General features: G+C 36.1%; 1 protein-coding gene across 5 annotated transcripts in view; it reads right to left on the reverse strand.

Moving 5' to 3' along the window:
- MYO1B (myosin IB) overlaps positions 1 to 20,217 on the reverse strand; it is a 215,343-nt gene that overhangs the window by 52,380 nt on the left and 142,746 nt on the right. For all 5 annotated transcript variants that reach the window (XM_074215472.1, XM_074215473.1, XM_074215471.1 and 2 more), the window contains exons 8-13: positions 15,838 to 15,936; positions 15,476 to 15,579; positions 14,295 to 14,442; positions 13,862 to 13,980; positions 10,264 to 10,350; positions 9,188 to 9,253 (exon numbers count right to left, since the gene is read on the reverse strand). In XM_074215472.1, coding sequence (XP_074071573.1) covers positions 9,188 to 9,253; positions 10,264 to 10,350; positions 13,862 to 13,980; positions 14,295 to 14,442; positions 15,476 to 15,579; positions 15,838 to 15,936 — 623 coding nt within the window. The remainder of the gene's footprint in view (positions 1 to 9,187; positions 9,254 to 10,263; positions 10,351 to 13,861; positions 13,981 to 14,294; positions 14,443 to 15,475; positions 15,580 to 15,837; positions 15,937 to 20,217) is intronic.

A 20,217-nucleotide genomic window follows, 5' to 3' on the forward strand; every position in this document is an offset into this window, starting at 1 on the left:
GATGCTCCAACTCAACCTTACTCTTAAATATTAAGTTTATTTAAGTTTTATGCCCAGGTTTGTTGGCATCCATTTTGTTGATCGGCTTGCAGTCTTTGACAATGGGAGCTCATCACAGAACTTCCATTCAGGTTCTTGACAACAGAAACTCTGGTTCCCTCCTTACAAGAAGGGAAGGAGGAAGGAGCCTCAGAAGACAGGAGAAGTAGAAGGGGAAGTAACTGGAGCAGATGCAGAAAGAAACCAATTTGAGATTTCTAGTCACCAATGATGAGCCAGTGACAGAAAATATTCAGCTCCAAGTCACAAATGACATGAATATGACATTATATAGTACGATCCCATTTGGATAGTGTTAAGGAAGAAAAAAAGTAAAGGTAGAAAAATCCTAAATATTCCTGAATACTAATTGAAATACTCAACTAAATGGTTGAAAGTAATTTTTAATATTTTAAATGGATGCAACCTCAGGCTTATAGGAGCAAAGTATTTAAAAACAAGAAGCCATCTTAGAGATCATGAATACTAACCCCCCCCTAATTTTACAGATAAGGAGATTGAGTTCAGGGGGAGAAAAAAAAAGTCAATTATTTGAATCCAGATCATTTGGCATCAAATCAACAGTCTTTTATATTATACCATACAGATCATAAAAGTATATTTTTCCTGACATCAATTTTTACATAAAGTTTTTAAAGTGCTTCTAATTCTAGGATATTTAAAACTTTTGCTCTACCCAAGAATTGTTACCATGATCAACCTTACACCAATAACACTATTTACTTCTCTGATAAGGAAACATTTAGAGCTCTTAAGTTGTAAAAAGAATGCACTAAAGAAAAAAAAAGGATTCCCTAAAAGATTAATGAGAAGAATAGATATCTGGCTAATTTAGAAAATGTAGTCATAGGATCTTATACAATGAGCCACAAAGTCCTTGAGGTTATTCAGGAAGTCTCCATGAAGCAGTCATGACACTATTTACATTACTCTTATTATGCTGACAAATTTTAAAGTGAGGTGTGGTAGAGAAAATGAACTTTCTTAGACATGAGGCTATATAATAACCTTCTCTGTAGCTAAGCTACAAAACAAGGAATATGAAATATGCACACTCAGATTAGAAACAAGGACCAAAGCTGCACAAAATACCCACAACAGTTAAATAATTAAGATAACAGCAAATTAAATTTGCCCTTCAAACTCAAATGTATAAATAAATACACACACACTTATTCTTATTGGATTCAATGTGCCCTAATGGTCACATGCTTAAGTTTCATTTGCTGCAAAATTCACACAGCTGAAGAGATTAACATGTAGCATGCAACAAAGCGGCACCGCAAACAGGTCATACTTACTGCATTCTGATGCAAAAAAAGACAAATTTTATAAGATGCTGTCAGTTTTTAAGAACAAGGAATTTCAGAAACAAAACAATCATTGATAAATTATTCATGGTGACAAATATGCATATCTCATACTTAGTCTATATATTACACAGAATACGTGAGTACTAGTCATAGATCAACCAACCATTAAGAAGTGGACTTTCCATTAAAATCCTATTATGATGGGTCTTTCCAGTTTTTTAAAAAAAAGGTTTGACTGAAGCAATGTTGAGTGACAGCCTTGAAACCCTGAAGCACAGTCAGTACAAGAGGGTTCATGTTCTTCTATTCTTAAGATAAATGAAATCTGTGTGACTAAGGCCCACAAGACAACTCAAGTCCACCTGCAATAACAGCCTCAGGAAGGTGAGCAGACACTACCAAAGAAGGTGAGATGCAATGAGAACCAAAAGGTTTTCTTTTCCACTTGAGATGGAACAGATAAAAACCAAACAAAAGGAACCCCCCTCCAGTACCTTCTAAAAGGAGAAATTTTAACCAATTAAATTCTTTGGGCTTAAAAAACTAAGCAACTTAATGTGGAATATAATTGACTATTATTCCATTTTAGAATTACAGAGATACTCAGTGGGGTGTGTCTCTGTTTCTATGTGTGTTTCTCACATATACACAGACACAGACACAAACAAGTAGACAGACAGATAGATACACACACATACCTACACACACACACACACACAACAAATGTATGGTAAGATTCATGAACTCAATACATAATCCATTTTGTTTTGGTTTTTTTATTTTTTTGGGTTTTTTTTTTTAGGTTTTTGCAAGGCAAATGGGGTTAAGTGGCTTGCCCAAGGCCACACAGCTAGGTAATTAATTAGGTCTGAGACCGGATTTGAACCCAGGTACTCCTGACTCCAGGGCCGGTGCTTTATCCACTGCGCCACCTAGCCACCCCATAATCCATTTTGAACTGCAAAATTCTGGCAAATTTTGATTCTAAATCATTATGCTTTTCAATATAAAGTACTGCAAAATGTAACTAGCCCTGGTGACTTCAGTTCCATCTAGAACATGTCTATTTCCTTCCACATGTACATTAAATAATGTCAGGTTTTCATTATGTGTTTCTCCATTTTAAAATGCAACTGTCTAGAATTTGAGAAAAGCTTTAAGTTCCAATCAATTGTTTTAAATCAACTTTGTAAATCATAAAGGCCCTGCACATGAAAAAACCAAGTTATTCATGAGCAGAGTAGTTCTTTTCTCTCATGGCCCCAAACCTCCTAGAGGAAACTAGGGCGACAGCTGGTTCCATTAATTTCTTCCCTATTCTTCTCTCCTGTTCCCCACCCCACCCCCTCCATTTCCACTTCAGTTGTGTATCTGTAATTGTTAGTCACTTCTGAATTTATCCCTCAGGACTGTACAGAAAAAGGAAATTAGGTCTTTAGGAGAAGCTGAGCCACACTCTACTCATCTACCATGCATCCCACTAGGTTTAGACTTATCTTGTACTCTGGAGCCCAAGCTATATAGCTCCAGCATTGAGATATGTGCATTAGGAATGTGAGGTCCTTTTGGTACTTGAATAATGAAACTCCTGTAAATAAAACTTAAGACAAACCACTTTTATTTACTTTGCATTTTAAATACTGTCATAGCAAAGTTCCAGTGTACTATATAGGTTTAAAAATGATGATGATAATAATTACAATAATAATAATGATGATGATAATAATGTTTGTCCTTCATTCTCGAAGATCACGACAATAGGGAGGTGATGTCATGACAAGCACATGAATCGGATTTGAGTGAGGGGCTGCTGTGCTACAACTGGCCTCACTTTCTCCTCCAGAGTCATCTGGGTCCAGTGACCAGATATGACTCAGGCCAACTGGAGATGGCTCTGGATGCAGGGCAATCAGGGTTAAGTGACTTGCCCAAGGTCACACAGCTAGTAAGTGGCAAGTGTCTGAGGCTGGATTTGAACTCCTGTCCTCCTGACTACCAACCAGCTGCCTCCACTATAAAGGATTATTCTTGCTCAACCACATATAGCCCTATATAGAGCCAATGACCACAGACTCTCCTGACTCAACTGTGAGAGGTTTGAAATTTTCCTCTTTTGATGACTACTGTCTAGGATGCCTTTTCCCTTCCAATCTTCCTTCTTAGTCCCCAGAATTCTCACTCCTCTGGTGTCAGCCATGCTCTCCATAGTATCCCCATACCATACCCAGACTCTTTAGTCATACTCTGACAGAGTTCCTGTGACGTTCACAATGGAGTAAAAAGATTCATTTTTATTTTAGTATTTTATGCAAAATTTCACTGTTTAGTACCCTCAATATTTATAACTTGGGGGGGGGGTCTAAATATCAGTGACTCCCTATTGTCTAGCTAATGAAATGTAATTAGTAGTCCTGATATTCAAGACTCAGTACAATCTGAGTTCAATTCACCTTTCTTGTGCTATTTCATATTATTCTTCCTCTGAAAATTTTAATCCTTGAAACTTCAGTCAAAACTGACTTTACCCTCCATTCCTATTTTTAAGAATCTTGTAATATACTGGTATGATGTATGTACTAGGTTTGATGTACTAGGTTTATTTTTTAGAATGAGTGAACAACAAATCAGTAAGGAAGAATATCTCCTGATCTCGCGTGCACACGCGCATGTGTGTGTGTATGTGTGTAAAAGAGTATCTTTTATAGAGAAGACACAATAATCTATTCAAAGCTTCTTTTGACATGTCAGGCAGACAGAGAGAACCATTTTGGCAGCTGGCTGTGGCAAAAAATGAATGACGTGAATGAAGTGCCCAGTGGCTATAAGTTAGTCTGAAACTAAACAGCCACAATTCTTTTTCAACTCAATTCACTTCAGAATAATCAGAAGAGACAAGAAAGGGGAGGCATGTCGGGTCAGTCTTTAATTTTTTAAAAATACCTTTCATTGGAAAAGACATGATTACTGCCACCATTATAATAATATCAAAAGATCTAAGTAGATATAAATTAAAAGACTGACCTAAAATTTACCAAATTATTGCTAGCTTGAGAAAATCTGGAGCTGACAAAGCTTGATTAAAAACATTTAGAGAGAAAACTAAAGTATAAGATGCTTGAAGGTGCCTCTGAGCAGTTCAGAACATTTTTGTTCCAAGTAGATTAACTCATAAAGGAAAAGTTAATGCTCTTATAAAGAAGCAGAAAATTAATAACAGTAGGATTCTTTAAAATCCCCACTAAAAGAATGCAATCAGCATCAATAATCAGTCAAAAATAAATTATAGATCAGATCAACACAACAAAGACTGAATCTGACAGACATGGGGGTAACTGTGAAAAAAAAGAGATGACATTTTTATATATCATAAACACCTGGAAAAATCGGTTGAAAAATGCAAACAACATTTATTTAAATATCTGGGTATAATTTATCAAGACAAAACAGAAATAGAAAATAGCTGCTGATGGAAAGAGTGGGACATAAATAAATGCAGCAAAGTCCCATGTACCTTGCTAATCCAAGCCTATATTTTAAAAATATCAGTAATTCAAATCAATCCAATTCCAACAATCAGTAATTTAAAGATTTCATAATATTCCAAAGCAACTCAAAATTAGGCAGAATAATAAAATCTGCTCAGAAAAACAAATGGGAAGAGCCTCCCTCATATTATTTTCACACATGCTCTTTACAGAGGTTAAATGACTTGTTCAAGGTCATACAACTAAAAAAAAGCCTTTGGGGCTGGTCGATTTGTTCAGAGGTTTTCCTGACTCCAGGTCCAGTGCTCCATCTGCTGCACCATATCTAACTGCTTTTAATGATGAGGCAGTGAGTGCTTTGTCTTTTTTTTTTGGTGGGGGTGGGGAGAGAGATCAGGATTACAGAGGAAAACAGTGCAGGTTTTCAAATGACAGGCAGAATCTACAGTAAACAACATTTCTAGAATGCTTAGAATCAAATGAGAGAATATTTGTAATGTTTGTAGGTCCTTAACAGTCGTTTATTCCTTTCTCCTCCTCCTGATTTTCAATTATGTCATTCATTTTAAAAGTTGCCTAGTTTTTTTCACTGTAGAAGAGCCCAGGGTACAAGAGAGAAACCATGAAAACAGATGAAAAAATTCTCTACTTTTATTTCAAAGGAAAAGATGAAAGAAACAAGCCAAATCTGTCTTGAGAATTCCTGAAAGGAAATCAGACCACCCTCCTCCCCACACTATTATCAAGTACCAGGCTATCTGAAGATTAATCTGAGGAGTCATACAAAGGGCAAGTCACAAAACAATCAACTATGAAAACTTACATTTTAATTTTTCTCCAAGAATAAAAGGAAAAGGCAAGCAGAGAAATCAGTTCAGAGAAGGCCAATTAATTTTTATGGACTTAGGGTCCTCAAAGAGCTCTATGTAAACAACATATAGCTTTTAGCCTTAGCTCATAGTTCTGATTCAGAAGCATCTAATTTAGTCCTTTAAAAACCCAGACACACATACATATATGTGTGAGTTTGCATGTATATGTACAATCAGATACACAGAGTCTGTGGATGTTGGGAAAGGATGTGTCTTTTGGTCTAAAATGGAAGGAATTGACATTCTCAGATAGATCAGCTAGAGGGAAGGACTTCTGAGAGAAGTAGGAGCAAAAGATTCAGAAATGCAGAATAAATAAACTAAGAGTTTTGCCTTTGTAAAGAAGCCCATATACAGCTCCTTTAGAGTTCCCTTCCTCTTAGCTTCACTTATTGCCATGCTCCAGTGTTTTCTGGGTTGGGAGTTTGCCTGAGGTAGTTTTGCAATAATAAAAGAAGAGTCATGTGCCTGGCCCACCTTAGGCCCATTTAAGAACAATCAACAAACAGTAGTTAGAGGTCTGAGAAAAAGGTGACATCATCACCAGGTCTACAATGGTGGCTTAAGGTCTTGAAGATAGGGCCCCAGGTGGAAAATACAAGTTTCTCCATCTAATCTGAAGACTAGTTCCCAGGATCACAAGGTTCAAGTAAGGAGATTCCTTAAATATTAGCTAGTCCAAGCCTCTCCACCCCTCTATTTCACTGAAGAGGAGAGAAACCTTAGAGATTCTGTGACTTCCCCAAGGTCACTTGGGTAGTCATCATGTAGTGGGCACCAGGAGCTAAACCCAGATCCTCAGACCCCAAATGTGGAGCTTCTTCCCCAACACCAGGTTTTTCAGGTGAGAAATATCCCTGAAGCAGGGTAGGGAGAGGTCAACAAGGAGGATATTCCAGAAGCACATCTAACCTTAACAGCTTCAATCAGCTTCACAGATAACCTTCAGATAAGGAGGTTATTTGGACTCTTGAGTGGATCACCCACCCAACAGAGGCATTTAAACCCAATCCTCATTTATCTGGGTAAGTTTATCAGATTCCTCCAGTTGATAACAATCTTTCTTCCAAGATCTCACATAACATTTCTCTAATAGAGTTATCACATAGTAAGTTATCTGTGAGGATACACCTTCCCAAACAGCAAGTTTCTAAAAAAACTGGGACTACATTTTTATTTAAAATGTGTGTTTTCCCAAAGATTATCACAATGCTTGGCAAATAGTAGGTACTTAATAAATGCCTATGAACTGTTACACAATACTACAGGATCATTCAAAGTACAATGGAGAAGCATGTGGTGGGGATGATCAAGTTACAACATATTATAAACAAGGAATTACAGAAGAAGTGATGTAAAGGCTGTCATCAAAGAAATATGACCAGGAAAAAGATGGGGAGGGTTCACACAGCAAAAAAAAAGATGATAATAAAAAATAACAATTAGAATAGCTAGCATTTACATGACTTTGTCCAAACATTTCATTTTGTCCTCAGAACAATTCTAGGAGGAAAGTGCTATAATTATCATTCTCATTTAATAGATGAGGAAATTAAGGCAGGGTTTGATAAATTTGTACACAGATAGTAAATGTCTGAGGCAGGATTTGAATTCAAGTCTTCTTGACTCCAAACCTATACTGCCTGGAAAACTCCCTGTCTATTCCAGTAGCATTCTCTCTGTCAGAGCTATATCACTGGAAGGAATAGTCACATCATGAGATCAATAAATCATTAGCATACTGTGCTTTAGATTTCAACAGATCACTAGGATATTGTGTTATAAATTTGTCTACTACCAAATATATACTGGTTTCCAGATATAAGCAGACTAAGTTTCGGGAGTTAAGCCTGTTAAGATCTGAGCTTAAACGTTTCTCACTCCATCATCCTCTTTATTATAACAGAATTTCAGGCACTAATTCTATCATGAAATTGAACCCCAAAACCCCTGGAACAAACAAGATCTCTCCTTGGCAAAAGAGGTATTTTCACATCTTCCAATCAAAAATAGCAAAATGAGCAGATGTCTACCTCATTTTTGGTTCTTTCCCAAAGACAGTTACCTGCTATGACGTAAAAAATAAGGTAAAGTTCAGGTGAAAGGAATGCAATGATCACATTTTCAGTGAAATAGAGTTCTGAACTGCAAACCAATCATTCAAAAGCATTCCTTCAAGTGCCTGCTGTGGGCCAGCACCATCAGGGAGCTATGGTTGGCTTAAAGCTCTTCTATTTCTCCCAACATAGATTTGTTTTTACTACCTGTAGACACAGTCAGCTAAACCAAAATTTAATCAAATGACTATAATGTGCCCATTACAAAGTTATATGCTTGGATGTTCCAAGATAATTCTCCCCAACTAATTCTGATTAAATTTGGGCTAGTTTAGAATGTAGGTCACAGAATTCAGAGTTGGAAAGCATTTTAGAAAGCATCTAAGAGATACTGTGCTGAGGCAGCAAGAAAACCCTCTTTCAGTTTCTTTGTTTTTCAAAACATCCAGAAGCATGCCCTTTTCTTTTATCTTCCTTCAAGTGTGAGCTTTGCTCACCATCCACCCTGTTATCAAAAATGCCAAAATCCAGAAAAAATGTATGCCAGGCAGAGTAAGTCTATCCTCACTGATTATAAAACATAATACGTCTCACTCATTCTCTCATTTAGTGGGAGTGAGGCAAAGTCTGGGGAGATTGATTCAGAGGACTCAAGTCTTCATCTGTAATTCTTTACTTATACATTGTGAATGATAGTAATTGTTTCTTGAATTGAATAGCTTTGCTGTCCTTTACAAAGCAAAGGTCTGCTAATGAATGACAGATCTTTAACTTAAGGAGGGATTGTTTTGCAGTTATGTTATTTAGGAGCCAGTTGGTAAATGTTTAACAACCAGCTCACCACAGGAAAAACATATATGGGCCACACACTTTTAAGATGAAGCCACATGATGAATATTCTTGGACAAAACCATAAATCAAGTCTTGAATTGGTTACTGGTATGAGTTGGCTCTCTTAGAGATGACAAAACCCATTTTTTTTTTTTAACACATGAAGCAATGAGGTTCAGAGATAGTAGATAACTACCTACAGCAGCACATCAGTTGTTACTGGCAGAATCTTGACTAAAATCTAATTCTACTTTTCAAGCTGGTGTTCTTTCCATCAAACCATACTATCATCTTCTCTCAAGAGTTAAAGAAATAAATGCACAAACAAGCATGCTCTAAGTATCTGGATAGTCTTCCATGCATGATCATAGTACAAAGACTGAATCTCTGCTGTTAAATTTTACTTGCCAATCTAAGAACAAATTGTTTGAGAACAGTACTGTAATTCAACATGGTAGTCATCAACTTTAGGAAAAGCTTTATAAAGTTCATGGATTCTCAGATCTAAGGGTAATGAAAACTAAAGGATACTCTTTATCCTCAAATAATTTAATTCTCAATCAACTTACCTCAAAAATCTCAAAGCCATAAATGTCCAAAACTCCCATAACCTTCTTCCTCACTTTTGTTTGTGCCTTAAGAAAGAAATAAGAGTTGTAATTTCAGCATAAATCATTAAGAACAGAATAAGGTCTAGTGACAAATCACATGGATTCATTACAGCATAGTTTTCTTTACAAAGTATATAACAGTAATTGAGGATATGAGCTTAATTTGTTAAGTTAAAAGATTATAAATCAGCAAGGAATCTTCCAGAAATTTTATTAAGTAGCCAAGTCAGTCCATGTAATATAAAAGTCTTTAATAAAATAGATTTATAGCATTTTAGAGCTAGAAGGGTTTCTTAAGTTCCAAGCAAGAGACCTACACCATGTCTGCATATTCAAAGAAAGGTTTCTAAATCTTGTGCTTTGTATTTCTATATATCAGAGACTTGAAGCCTTTACCACAATTTAAGACTTAAAAGATGAAGTATTCCTCCTACATACCATGGAAAATAGACCTTCCTAGCATTAAAAAACATTCATTATATTATAATAAAATGTGTAACTTGTTGCACCCCTTCTCTACCTGCTGTTCCTTTTGCTTTTTCCTACTCTTGGCTCTGTTCCCTGCCCTCCTTATTTTACTGATAAAAGTACAATAAGCTAAATGATTTCTTAAAGGTCACATAGCTGGTTAGCAGCAGGAAGAGTAAGAATTCAATTGTGTAAAACTCATTCAATCTACTGCTTCTTTTACAAATTGCCTCTTGCTACTGAAATATTTTATTATCACGGTTAATAATAGCTATTTTAAAATGTTTTGATATTGAAATAAAAAATAAAAAAACAAAGGAAGGCAGGAATATTTCAGCTATTTATTAAAACTGTAATTCAGTACATAGCAAGTGTTTAATGCTTTCATTCATATGCCAATCGAGTTTCCTTTAAATTAATCTGAATAAAGATATTTTTAATGCTACTGATGATTTAAGCAAACATTAGATGTAACATACTTAAATTGGAATTAGAAATATTCAATCCACTAAAGTTTCCATCAACATACCAATAGATTTATTAATGTTCAAATGTAAGGTTATTACCTTAATGCTTTCATTGATTCGATTCACCAGCCAGGAGAACAACCTACTATAAAGATTCTTAGCCAGGGCATCTCGGGCATAATAAGCCTATTAAAAATACACATACACAATCACTACTTTCACAGGCATTATGAGAAAACATGTCTAACTATTTAAAATAGGCAGAAGGAATCCAGCTTCTTTTAAAAAGAGTTTTATTTCCTTCCAGATGCACATAGAGATCCTTAGTGAGGGACTAAAGGAATAGCTCAGGCAAACAGTAATATTATGACCTTCATTTTTGTAAAGTAATTCAAATCAAACAGGAAAACAGGAGAGCAGGCAAGCAACAACCAAGTCCTGCATCTTGGAACTTTGGTTAGGCTAATGACAGGAGAAATTACACTTTATTTTCTTCAGTTCTCATTACAATGAACAGAGAGGAGTTAAACAGGTATTTTCAAAATAGGAGCTAAGCAATTGGAACTAAATAGATGCTAAGACACCATAGCAGTCACCCCCAACAAATGAGATCCATTAGAATAGCAAGACTATACAGAGAGAACAAAATTAAAAGATAAAAAGAAATGAAGAGATGAAAACTACAGTTCAACTACAGTGGAGAAAGAATGAATTAACAATAAGTAAGCAAAACAAATATTTATATACACATATACCAATAGAAATGTTTTAAAGAAATTTCATTTATATTCTTCTTTCCTAAACCTTTATTATATTGTTTCCTACTTCTATCTGAAGACTATCTCTTAAATTCAGAAGAGTTTTGGTTTTCTTTGTTCAAATAAGATTTTGCTACTGTTTCTAGTTTTGATGCTAAGATTACAAAGGTAGGGGGTACCAAAATGGGATAGAGGATGGACTTGGAGTCAGGAAGACCTGAGTTCAAATCTTGCCTCAGACACTGACAAGCTATGTGACCTTAACTCTTGGCCCTAGTTTTTAATAATCCCTATATCTCAGGTTGTTGTGAAACTCAAATGAGATAACACATGCAGCACTTTGCAAATCTTACAGCCATCATAAGCATCATCGTAGATTGTTGCTATTATCACTGTTTCAAAGGTCAATAATAGAGAAAAGGAAAATCAGATCTATTTTATATGAATTCATTTTCCTTATTCTCTATAATTTAAAATTTTACAAGTTCCCTAAAATACCCAGGCATTTTGGTTTTCTGCAAAAGATACTCTGCAACTGAGAAAATTTAGACAATAGATTGGTCAATTGCTCAATAAACATTTATTAAGCATCTGTCATAGAGAAAGAAAGCAGCCTATGTAAAAAGTATTGAAACTCTTGGAGGTTACAACAATTCTGTCATCTGTCTTCTGTACCAAATGGGTGACTCACCTAATGACAAGCTGATATTCCCATGTAGGAGCCAGGAAGTACTTACTGAAGTACTAAGGTCAATATTTCCTGGTTGGCACTCCAGACCCCAGCAGGTAAGTGGACTTTCCCTTTCTTAGACTAGGTGACTCTCTCCTTTACCTCCAGCTAACCTTCCCATATTACCTCTCATATTCTCTCCAACCCAAGTCAGTAACCTCTCTGCCAGTCAAGAGCAGCAAATATGTTCTATTTAACATAAAATATGGCAGTAAAATCTTCCTTCCTAACCAGTTTAAGGAAAGTAAGGACTTTATCACAGAAAGCATTTAACCGAGTATGTGTATTTGTATGTGAATATACACATATTACTCAGTCACACACATAAAATAGAAATAGGATACCCTGTAGCTACCTCAGGTCCAAATTTACTACCCCAATATTCTTTTATCCCAGTATTCACTTCTAAAAATATTCTTACCCTTTGCTTTTTTATTTACTACTTTCTATTTCTCTTAAATACTCAAGTGGCCTCAACATATATGACTTCAGGTCTCAGATTCTTTGGCCTTGTGACTTAGTATGCATTTTTTCCTGTGAGGACTGTAATAGTTATAACCTACAAGGATCCATTTTATTTGGCCTTGATTGAATAATCAAGCTTGATGCTTTTAAAAGCACTTTTGCCCCTATTCTCACAGAAGATCCTCAAAGAAAGGTAGGCAAGGCAGCTATTAGCCCCATTTAATATCCCTGATATTATTCAAGGAAAGCAACTCGCAAGGTACATATAAAGGTCAGTGAGGTGAGGGACATGACTAAAGTAGAGGGTTTTTATTGGGAAAAGGTGAGAAATTCTCTTGGAGAATCTCAAGGTTCCAGCCTTGAGAATTGGTCAGAGGAAACTGGACTATTGCTCAATTTAATGTAATGTTTGAAATTCTAATTTCGTATGAGTCACCATATCAAAGAAAAGATCTAAATACTTCAGGGAGTGAAAGCCATGAGACATTAAAAAATGATACAAGTTTAGAAGAATTTAAGCTATGAGGAAAAGTTAATAAATTCAACTCTTGATTCATGGTGGGAGGATCCCCTCCATTCGACATGAAAAGGATTACTATAGAAACTTTTTTTAACATTCATTACATATAATGCCAAAAATTTTAAAAAAATCTGCATTTTGGGAAGAAGGTTGATGTGGTTGAATGCTGAACTACCTTCCAAATCTAAGTCTAAGATTCTATGAACCATTTCATTCCAGAGAGGAAAAATTTCCCTTCAAACTTTAATTTCATGAACCTATAAGAAAAAGATGACTACAAGTTGAATTCACTTAGTAAGAAACACATTACAAATTATGATAAGAAATAACTCATCTAAAATGAGAAATAATCAACTTTTTAAAACATGTAAAATATAATATTGGCATTTCCTAGGAATTGTTAGATAAGACTTCTAATTTATACAAAGTTCAAAACTTCAGCATTTTTTTGGCTTAAAAAGAAGAATTTTTTTTAAGAAATATGAATTATATGGTGCTTGTGATATGAATTTTCCTTTACTCCAAGCATGGGAAAGGAAAGTATGACAAGTGGAGGCAAACAGCTCAAGTCCACCCTGCATTCCACTACTCTGACGGTGATGGAACTAAAGCATATACAGGGACCAAGCAAATGCAGTATATAGTAATGGAGAGATAGGAAACCCCGAATCTAGTTCTTATTTTGCTGACTGGTGAGAAACTGGTCAAAAGATAAAACCTGTATCTTAGTTTCTTTCATTTTAAAAATGGGGACAAGAATACCTACACTCACTATTTTAAATATAAGAAATATCAAATATCATGCATGTGAATGTACTTTGAAAAGTACATTATCATTATTTTACTCCCATTGTTAGAAAGAAAAAAAAACAACCCTTAAATGTCCAGTTAGTAAATACCAATCTCACTATAAGAAAGAATAGCTCAGTAGTTTATAAGGGAAACATTCACTCTAAGATCCTTTTTTGTAAGATAAAACTAAGTTTTCTCTGATTAAGCCTAAAAAAAATGAAATGCAAACAATATTTAAATAATATTTTGTTTAAATAAACACAAATAAAACTGACCCCATATACAGAAAGTTAAAGAGTCTACTATATTAGATTGTTTATTCTGCTGGAGACATATATCCATTGTGTTTGTTAAAAAATTAAAGTAAAAAAGGGGAAGGAAAACTATTATCCTTGCTTTACCAGGGAATTCAACTGGGATATGGGATTTTACCTGAGCCACATTTAGTGTTGTTGAAACCTTCTCCTGTTTGGCTTCAACTGTTCGGAAGCTAAATGCCCTCTCTAGGACGGACTGATCGATACCTGTCAACTCACAAATTTCCTTCAGCTCTGTGGAAAACAAACAAACAAACAAACAAACAAAAGGTGACTCCATATGTTGCAAAGCACATTCTAAGAATTTTAAAGCATATCATAAGAATTTTAACAGCTTCTACACCCTACCACTAATCATTCCAACTGACTTTTCTCAAAGCATTCCTAGGCTCGGAATTTACTTTGGATTATGTTAGGTATAGCTTAAATATCAGGTGAAGTAATGCACAGATGGAGCTACCCAAAAAATACAGGTAAATTACATGTTTAAGACTTAAAACTGGGCAGAAGTTCAGAGCAAACTTGCCACACAAAAGTTACTGACTTACCATTTTTATCTTTGATTTTGCTTTCATCTAAGCCATTGACTCGAGATTCAGGCTTGAACTCAATGTTCCCCAGCTTTAACACTGCTGCTATTACTTCCAAGACAGACTGGGCTTCATGATCCATAAAACCCACAATCTGCATGGCATTCTGGGAAAGGGAAGCAAGTCATTTTTATTAACTAAAGTGAATTGTTTTTAAAAGTCAATCAGGGGAAAAAAAACATATTGGAGGCAGAAGCAATGTAAAAATATGAATTTTCCAAACTTTCCTATTACAGTCATGAGCACCATCATTCTTCTCTCAGTCTCATTGCAGGTATCATCCTCCATTGCATACTCTTATCTACCCCTCTCCCACATCCAGTGTGTTGCTAAGTCTTGTCCATTCTTTCCTTATTACATCTCTCTCAAACATTCTCCCTTGGAAATGAATCACTTAAATTTTGACTGAAAACATCTGCAACTAAAATTTAATAGAAATAGTGTTGGACTTTTGAGCCCAACAAATTTTGGATTCCATTTCTGTCTCAGACATCTAAGCAATTCTGTTAAAACCTCTTTCCGCTTTAATTTCATGAGGGCTTTCTATGGTCTTAAAGATCTAAAGAGCTAAACTGATAACTGAGTCTATGATTCAACACTCAATGACTCCCAAAGTCCAGAACCTCAGGGCCATTTAAGAAGGAAATGTCTTACTCGTTTATAATAGTGATAATGATATTGAAACGCTACCCTCATGGAATGGAATTAATTTGAGAGGAGGGGAGCAGCATGGCAATGGATGGAGGGAAAGACTTGAAATCAAGAAGTCTTGGGTTTGAGTCTAGCCCCTGACAAAGTGTATATGAGTGACTATAGCAAGTTCTTTAACTTCTCAGTTATCCAGAGATCTCTTTAACACTAATACTTTATAGAACAGTTGCTAACTTGCATAGAGGAAGGGAGAATTTTGCCAATTCCAACATCTTTGGTGATAAAATCATCAATCTAAAGAAAATATATTAAAATAAAATTTTTTTAAAGTATTCTTTTTTTTTTTAAGTATTCTTACAACTTAGAATTCTAACAACTTACCACATCAGGGATCCATATCTTAAGAAACAATCTGGATTTTCCATTGACATCACCAAAGTCAGTTTGTCAGTGTTAGGATATCTGTTATTATAGATAGGAGCACTCACCCTAACTGTTCTGAAATTTGCTGCATCGTCTACTCCATTCACCTTGGCAGAGTCCAGGCTCAAGTAGTTATATCTGCTGAAATCTCTCTCCAGTTTGAGTTTATCTAATGAATTATAAAAACAAACATACAGGATATCAACAATAAGGTATTTGGGCTCAAGTCACTTCCAAGGTGCCTCCCTCCCTCATTCTATCACCTTTTCTGCCTCATAATAATTACGTGGCAACAAGGGAGACCTCTTGAGATGGTGCAGGCCTCTCTTACATATGAAAATTCAGAAATAACGAAGTGGTGGAAATCATGGACACTCTCAAAGTGACTGCTCACTATGGCAGATTCACTGAGTAGACAAATACTTACAGAGCAGATCTTCTGAGGCTCCTGACAGGAGCTGATAGAAAATGTGAAAGTTCCTCTCGCCTCTTGGTTGCTTAACAACACGGGATTTTTCTAAGAGATCTGAAGGAGGGAAAAAAAAGGACATGATGTTGAACATCAGTCACCTTTCTCTCAAATTCTACATGCTTTTCTTCTTTTTCCTTCACTTTCTATCTTGTCTCACTCAGACCCTGTAACCAAAGATAATAATAGTCAGGTCTGGTTTCCATGTTCACCACTGACCAGACTTCCATAGAGGATCAGCTCTAAACAAGAATTCACAACCACGAATTTATCAAGTTCTATCTCAACCTTTTAAAGAAAAAAATCTATGCAAACCAAAAAAGCCTAAGGGAGAAATAGAATAAATATATGCTTGGTTGCCTGTCATCCAGATATGAGAGGAGCAATGAACCCTGAGAGCAACAGAACTTTAGAGGAAAGGTCAATGTCAAGCATACCTACAAATGAAAAAAGTCATCTTCTGTACCACATACACCACAAGCTGGCAACTCTTAGCATCAAGAGTAGATTCCTCTGACTTGCACCACTGTTCAGAAGCATGGATGAGTTCATGAATTCAAGTTAGAATAGGTACCCAATACTCACTAAACCATAACCCCTGGCAATGCAGTGTAATTATGGACCGAAACAACAACAGAGAGGCGAGCCTCTACATCAGTGATCAGTAATCAGCTGGCTCTTTGGGAACAAAGACTGAATTTCAGCCAACAGAGAGTTAAAAAGTGAGAAGTGCCAAAAGCAAGGATCTTTGCAAACAGCAGCTGTGGCCACAAATTAAAGAATGGTATTCACATATGCCCAGGCATGGAAAGGGCTGCTGCCTGTAATCTGTCTATTTGGCTGCTCATTCAATACTTATTGGTGGGGGGGGGGGGGGGGAGCGAGAGAGAGAGAGAGAGAGAGAGAGAGAGAGAGAGAGAGAGAGAGAGAGAGAGAGAGAGAGAGAGAGAGATGGGGAGGGGAAGGGGGAGGGGGGGAGAGAGAGTGAGTATGAGTGTGTCTGTGTGTGTGTGTACAACACACTAAATAATCAGCTTCAATTCACTGGATACAGAAGGCATCTTATGCCTGGTAGAGTGTTACATTTAAACCACATTTTAACCACAATAATACACATCTGTTACTGTACAGCAGATGAGGATGATTACTCAACAAGTATTGCTCCTTTGAAGTTCACTATACCTTTTTTCTCCAGATGTTAATAAACCTCTCATTTTCCTCAATGATTTCATGCCTCAGCTTACTTTCTTTTCTCCTTGCTATTCATCATAATCCTTGAAAATAATAATCCTCAAATTGATGACCCTCCCAACACCCCCAGTCTCTAAATTCCAGAACCTGCTTAGCAACAATGACTTCTATTTCTATCCTTTTGCCATCTACTAGGATTATCATACTGTGAAACGGGGCCCACCATCTCAAAAACCTTGATTTATTATTTTCCTCTCTAACTATAACCTGAGATCTCCCCACCTTTATACACTGCCTAAATTTGTTCTTTGTTCTCCATGTACCTTCCTAGATCTTCCTCCCATCTACCTTAGACAGCTAGTCCATTGAATCCTTAGCCTTCTAGGGATTTCATGATTCTTGCCCTGATTAATACCAACCTCAAATCAATTCCCTTATCTACTTTCTTCACTTCTTTTGCAGACAAAAAGAGCAGTGTTGCAGGACTTCCCCAAGCAATGCTGACAGAGTCCATTATAAATGTATGAGTAACTCCCTATCATATCCCCCAGAGCAGCTGTTCTAAACCTCAAGATGGCAACCCCGACATCTGCTCTCCTCCCTTTTAACGATGACCGTAACTTTTTCTGCAACACGTAATTGGGGAAATTCACACTAGAGTCTTCAACTTTCTACTCCCCCACTGCTGCCTCAAAACTTCCCTATGTTTTCTACCCTATTTTTGTGTTTCAGAGGATAAAGTGGGAAATCCCCACTGAGTCTGGGAGAGGTTACATGACTTGCACAGAATCACAATGTTATAAGTATCTAAGGCAGGTCTTCCTGACTCCAAATCCAATGTATTACTCATTATGCAACATGGGTGATCATTCCATTAAGCCATGTCCTTCTGGTTTCATCCCCTATCTTCAATATTTCCATACAAACAAGATCAAATTATTCATGTCCTAACAAATAAAACCAAAAGCCCTTCTCTTGACCCAGATACCATTCTGCAAGCTATAATTCTCGTGCTGTCTCTTGGTCATTTTGCTACTAAATTTTCTAAGATGGATAGTCTCTGCTTGTTGTCTCCAATTTCCTGACCATCTACACAAACTCTTTTAATCTCACCATTTTATTGAAAACTGATTTTTCCAAGGATCATCAGTGAACCAAAGATTAAATGCCAAATCTAAAATGTAGCCTCATCTCAAATTTCATTTTCTTTGACCTCTCTGTTGCTTCCTTCTTAGTTCAAATCCCTTCTTATGCAAAAGAACTTTCCCATCATTTCAGTTACTAGTGCCTTTCCTTTGAGATTTTTTCCCATGTGTTTTGTATTTATTTTGCTATTTACATGTGTCTTCTTCATTAGAATCAAAGCTCTTTGAGGACAGGAAGTTATTTCTGCTTTTCTTTGTATTGCCAGCATTCAGCTCAGGTGGAGCATTTTGATTGATTTGATGTTGGGACTATTTGCACTTCTCCACACTCTCCTCTTCCATGGCACTGCTTTCTTATTCCCTTCTACTTTATTGACCAATGTGACCAATGTCTGGTTTCCTTTCTTTTTCATATAACTTTTAATGTGGACATTCACTGAAGCCTTCTTTCTCTATTCTCTTTCCACTGAAATTTTATCCACTACTAAAGTTTGCCACCTATTTGGAAAGACTTTCTAATCTGTATGTCAAATCCTGATCTCTTTCTTGAGTCCTAATCTCTCATTTCCTCCTCTCTACAATACAACTCTACTAAAATATCTAATACTTAAAACTTGAATATCCCTAGTAACAAATCTTCTACTCTCCACCTCAATAACCTTTCCATTTTTGTTGAAGATACCAATATTTTCCCCAATCTCTCAGGATGGAAACCTTTTGTCAAATTTTGCTAATAGATTAAACAAACTAATAAAGGAATTAGAACTCAGCTGGAGAAAGGCAGTTAAACAAAAGCAACTTGAAACCTCAGGTGAGACAAAACAGATTCTTTCCTCTAAAACACCTCCCTCATTTTTTCAATCTTTTCTGCTGTCACTGCTACCACCCTAGTTTGAAACCTATGTCAATTTTCTTTTAAATTATCCTAATGGTCTCCTAATTCATATTCCTGTTTCTAGTTTTTTTCCCACTCCAGAATTCTTTTTTTCTTCCCACCATGCCAGAGTAAATAATGCGTGAGTTTGAAGAATCACATCATCCTACTTTGCAAAAACCTTCAGAGGGTACCTGTGGCCTTCAGGATAACACATGAGCTCTTTGATCTGGTTTCCAAGGCTCTTCACATCCTGATGTCATCCTTCCAGTTTTATGTCATGGTGCTTCCTTTGTCGAATTTTATAAAATTTTATAAAATGGACAGCTTTTACACACAGTTATTTACATGTTTTCTCTCTTATTAGAAAGTGAGGTATTTGAGAGAAAGGGTTGGTTTTTACTTTCTTTGCAACCCCAGGGCTTAGCACAGCACCAAGAACAGACTAAGTATCAATAAATGCTTGCTAACTGACAGGACTACATTTGTTACTTAATTTTGTCTCACTATTCTGTCCATGACCTTCAATGCCCACCAGTTGATTCCCTTCCAATAAATGCTTATCTATTGGAATCAAATCAAATCATTATTCAAAACCTAGCTCAGTTAGCTTTTCTTTCATTATCCCAGCTAAAACTTTAATCTTTTAGACATACTTTAATTATCTAATCGTTTTCTATAATACAGACATTTGCATGTATGTCTCATACCTTTGCCAGACTGTAGGTTTACTGTGGGTAGGTACAGTATTGATTTTCATCTTTTTACTCCTAGTACCTAACACAAAGTCTGACAATTAGGAGGGCCTTAGCAAGCCTTTGCTGAATCAAACCAAATTATGATATTCCCAGAGACTCCAGCTTCAAACTCTCTATTCTCTTAAAGAATTCATTTAATAGCTTGTCCAAAATTGATGCAAATGTTTAAAAGCATTCACTGCCTTTTTCCATAAGCATGTGTGCATATTCACAACAGAACTGTGTGAAGTCCCAGCAGGTGATTATTTTAGGTACTGAACATAAATGCAGTTCATTATTTACAAATACCCACCACCTGACAGTTTTCATTTATTTGAAAGCCTCCCTGCCTGATATCTAAACAGAAAATTGGCATGGTAGTTTCTTCTGC

The sequence above is a fragment of the Macrotis lagotis genome, chromosome 1, assembly GCF_037893015.1.
Source record: "Macrotis lagotis isolate mMagLag1 chromosome 1, bilby.v1.9.chrom.fasta, whole genome shotgun sequence".
Classification (NCBI taxonomy): Eukaryota; Metazoa; Chordata; class Mammalia; order Peramelemorphia; family Peramelidae; genus Macrotis; species Macrotis lagotis.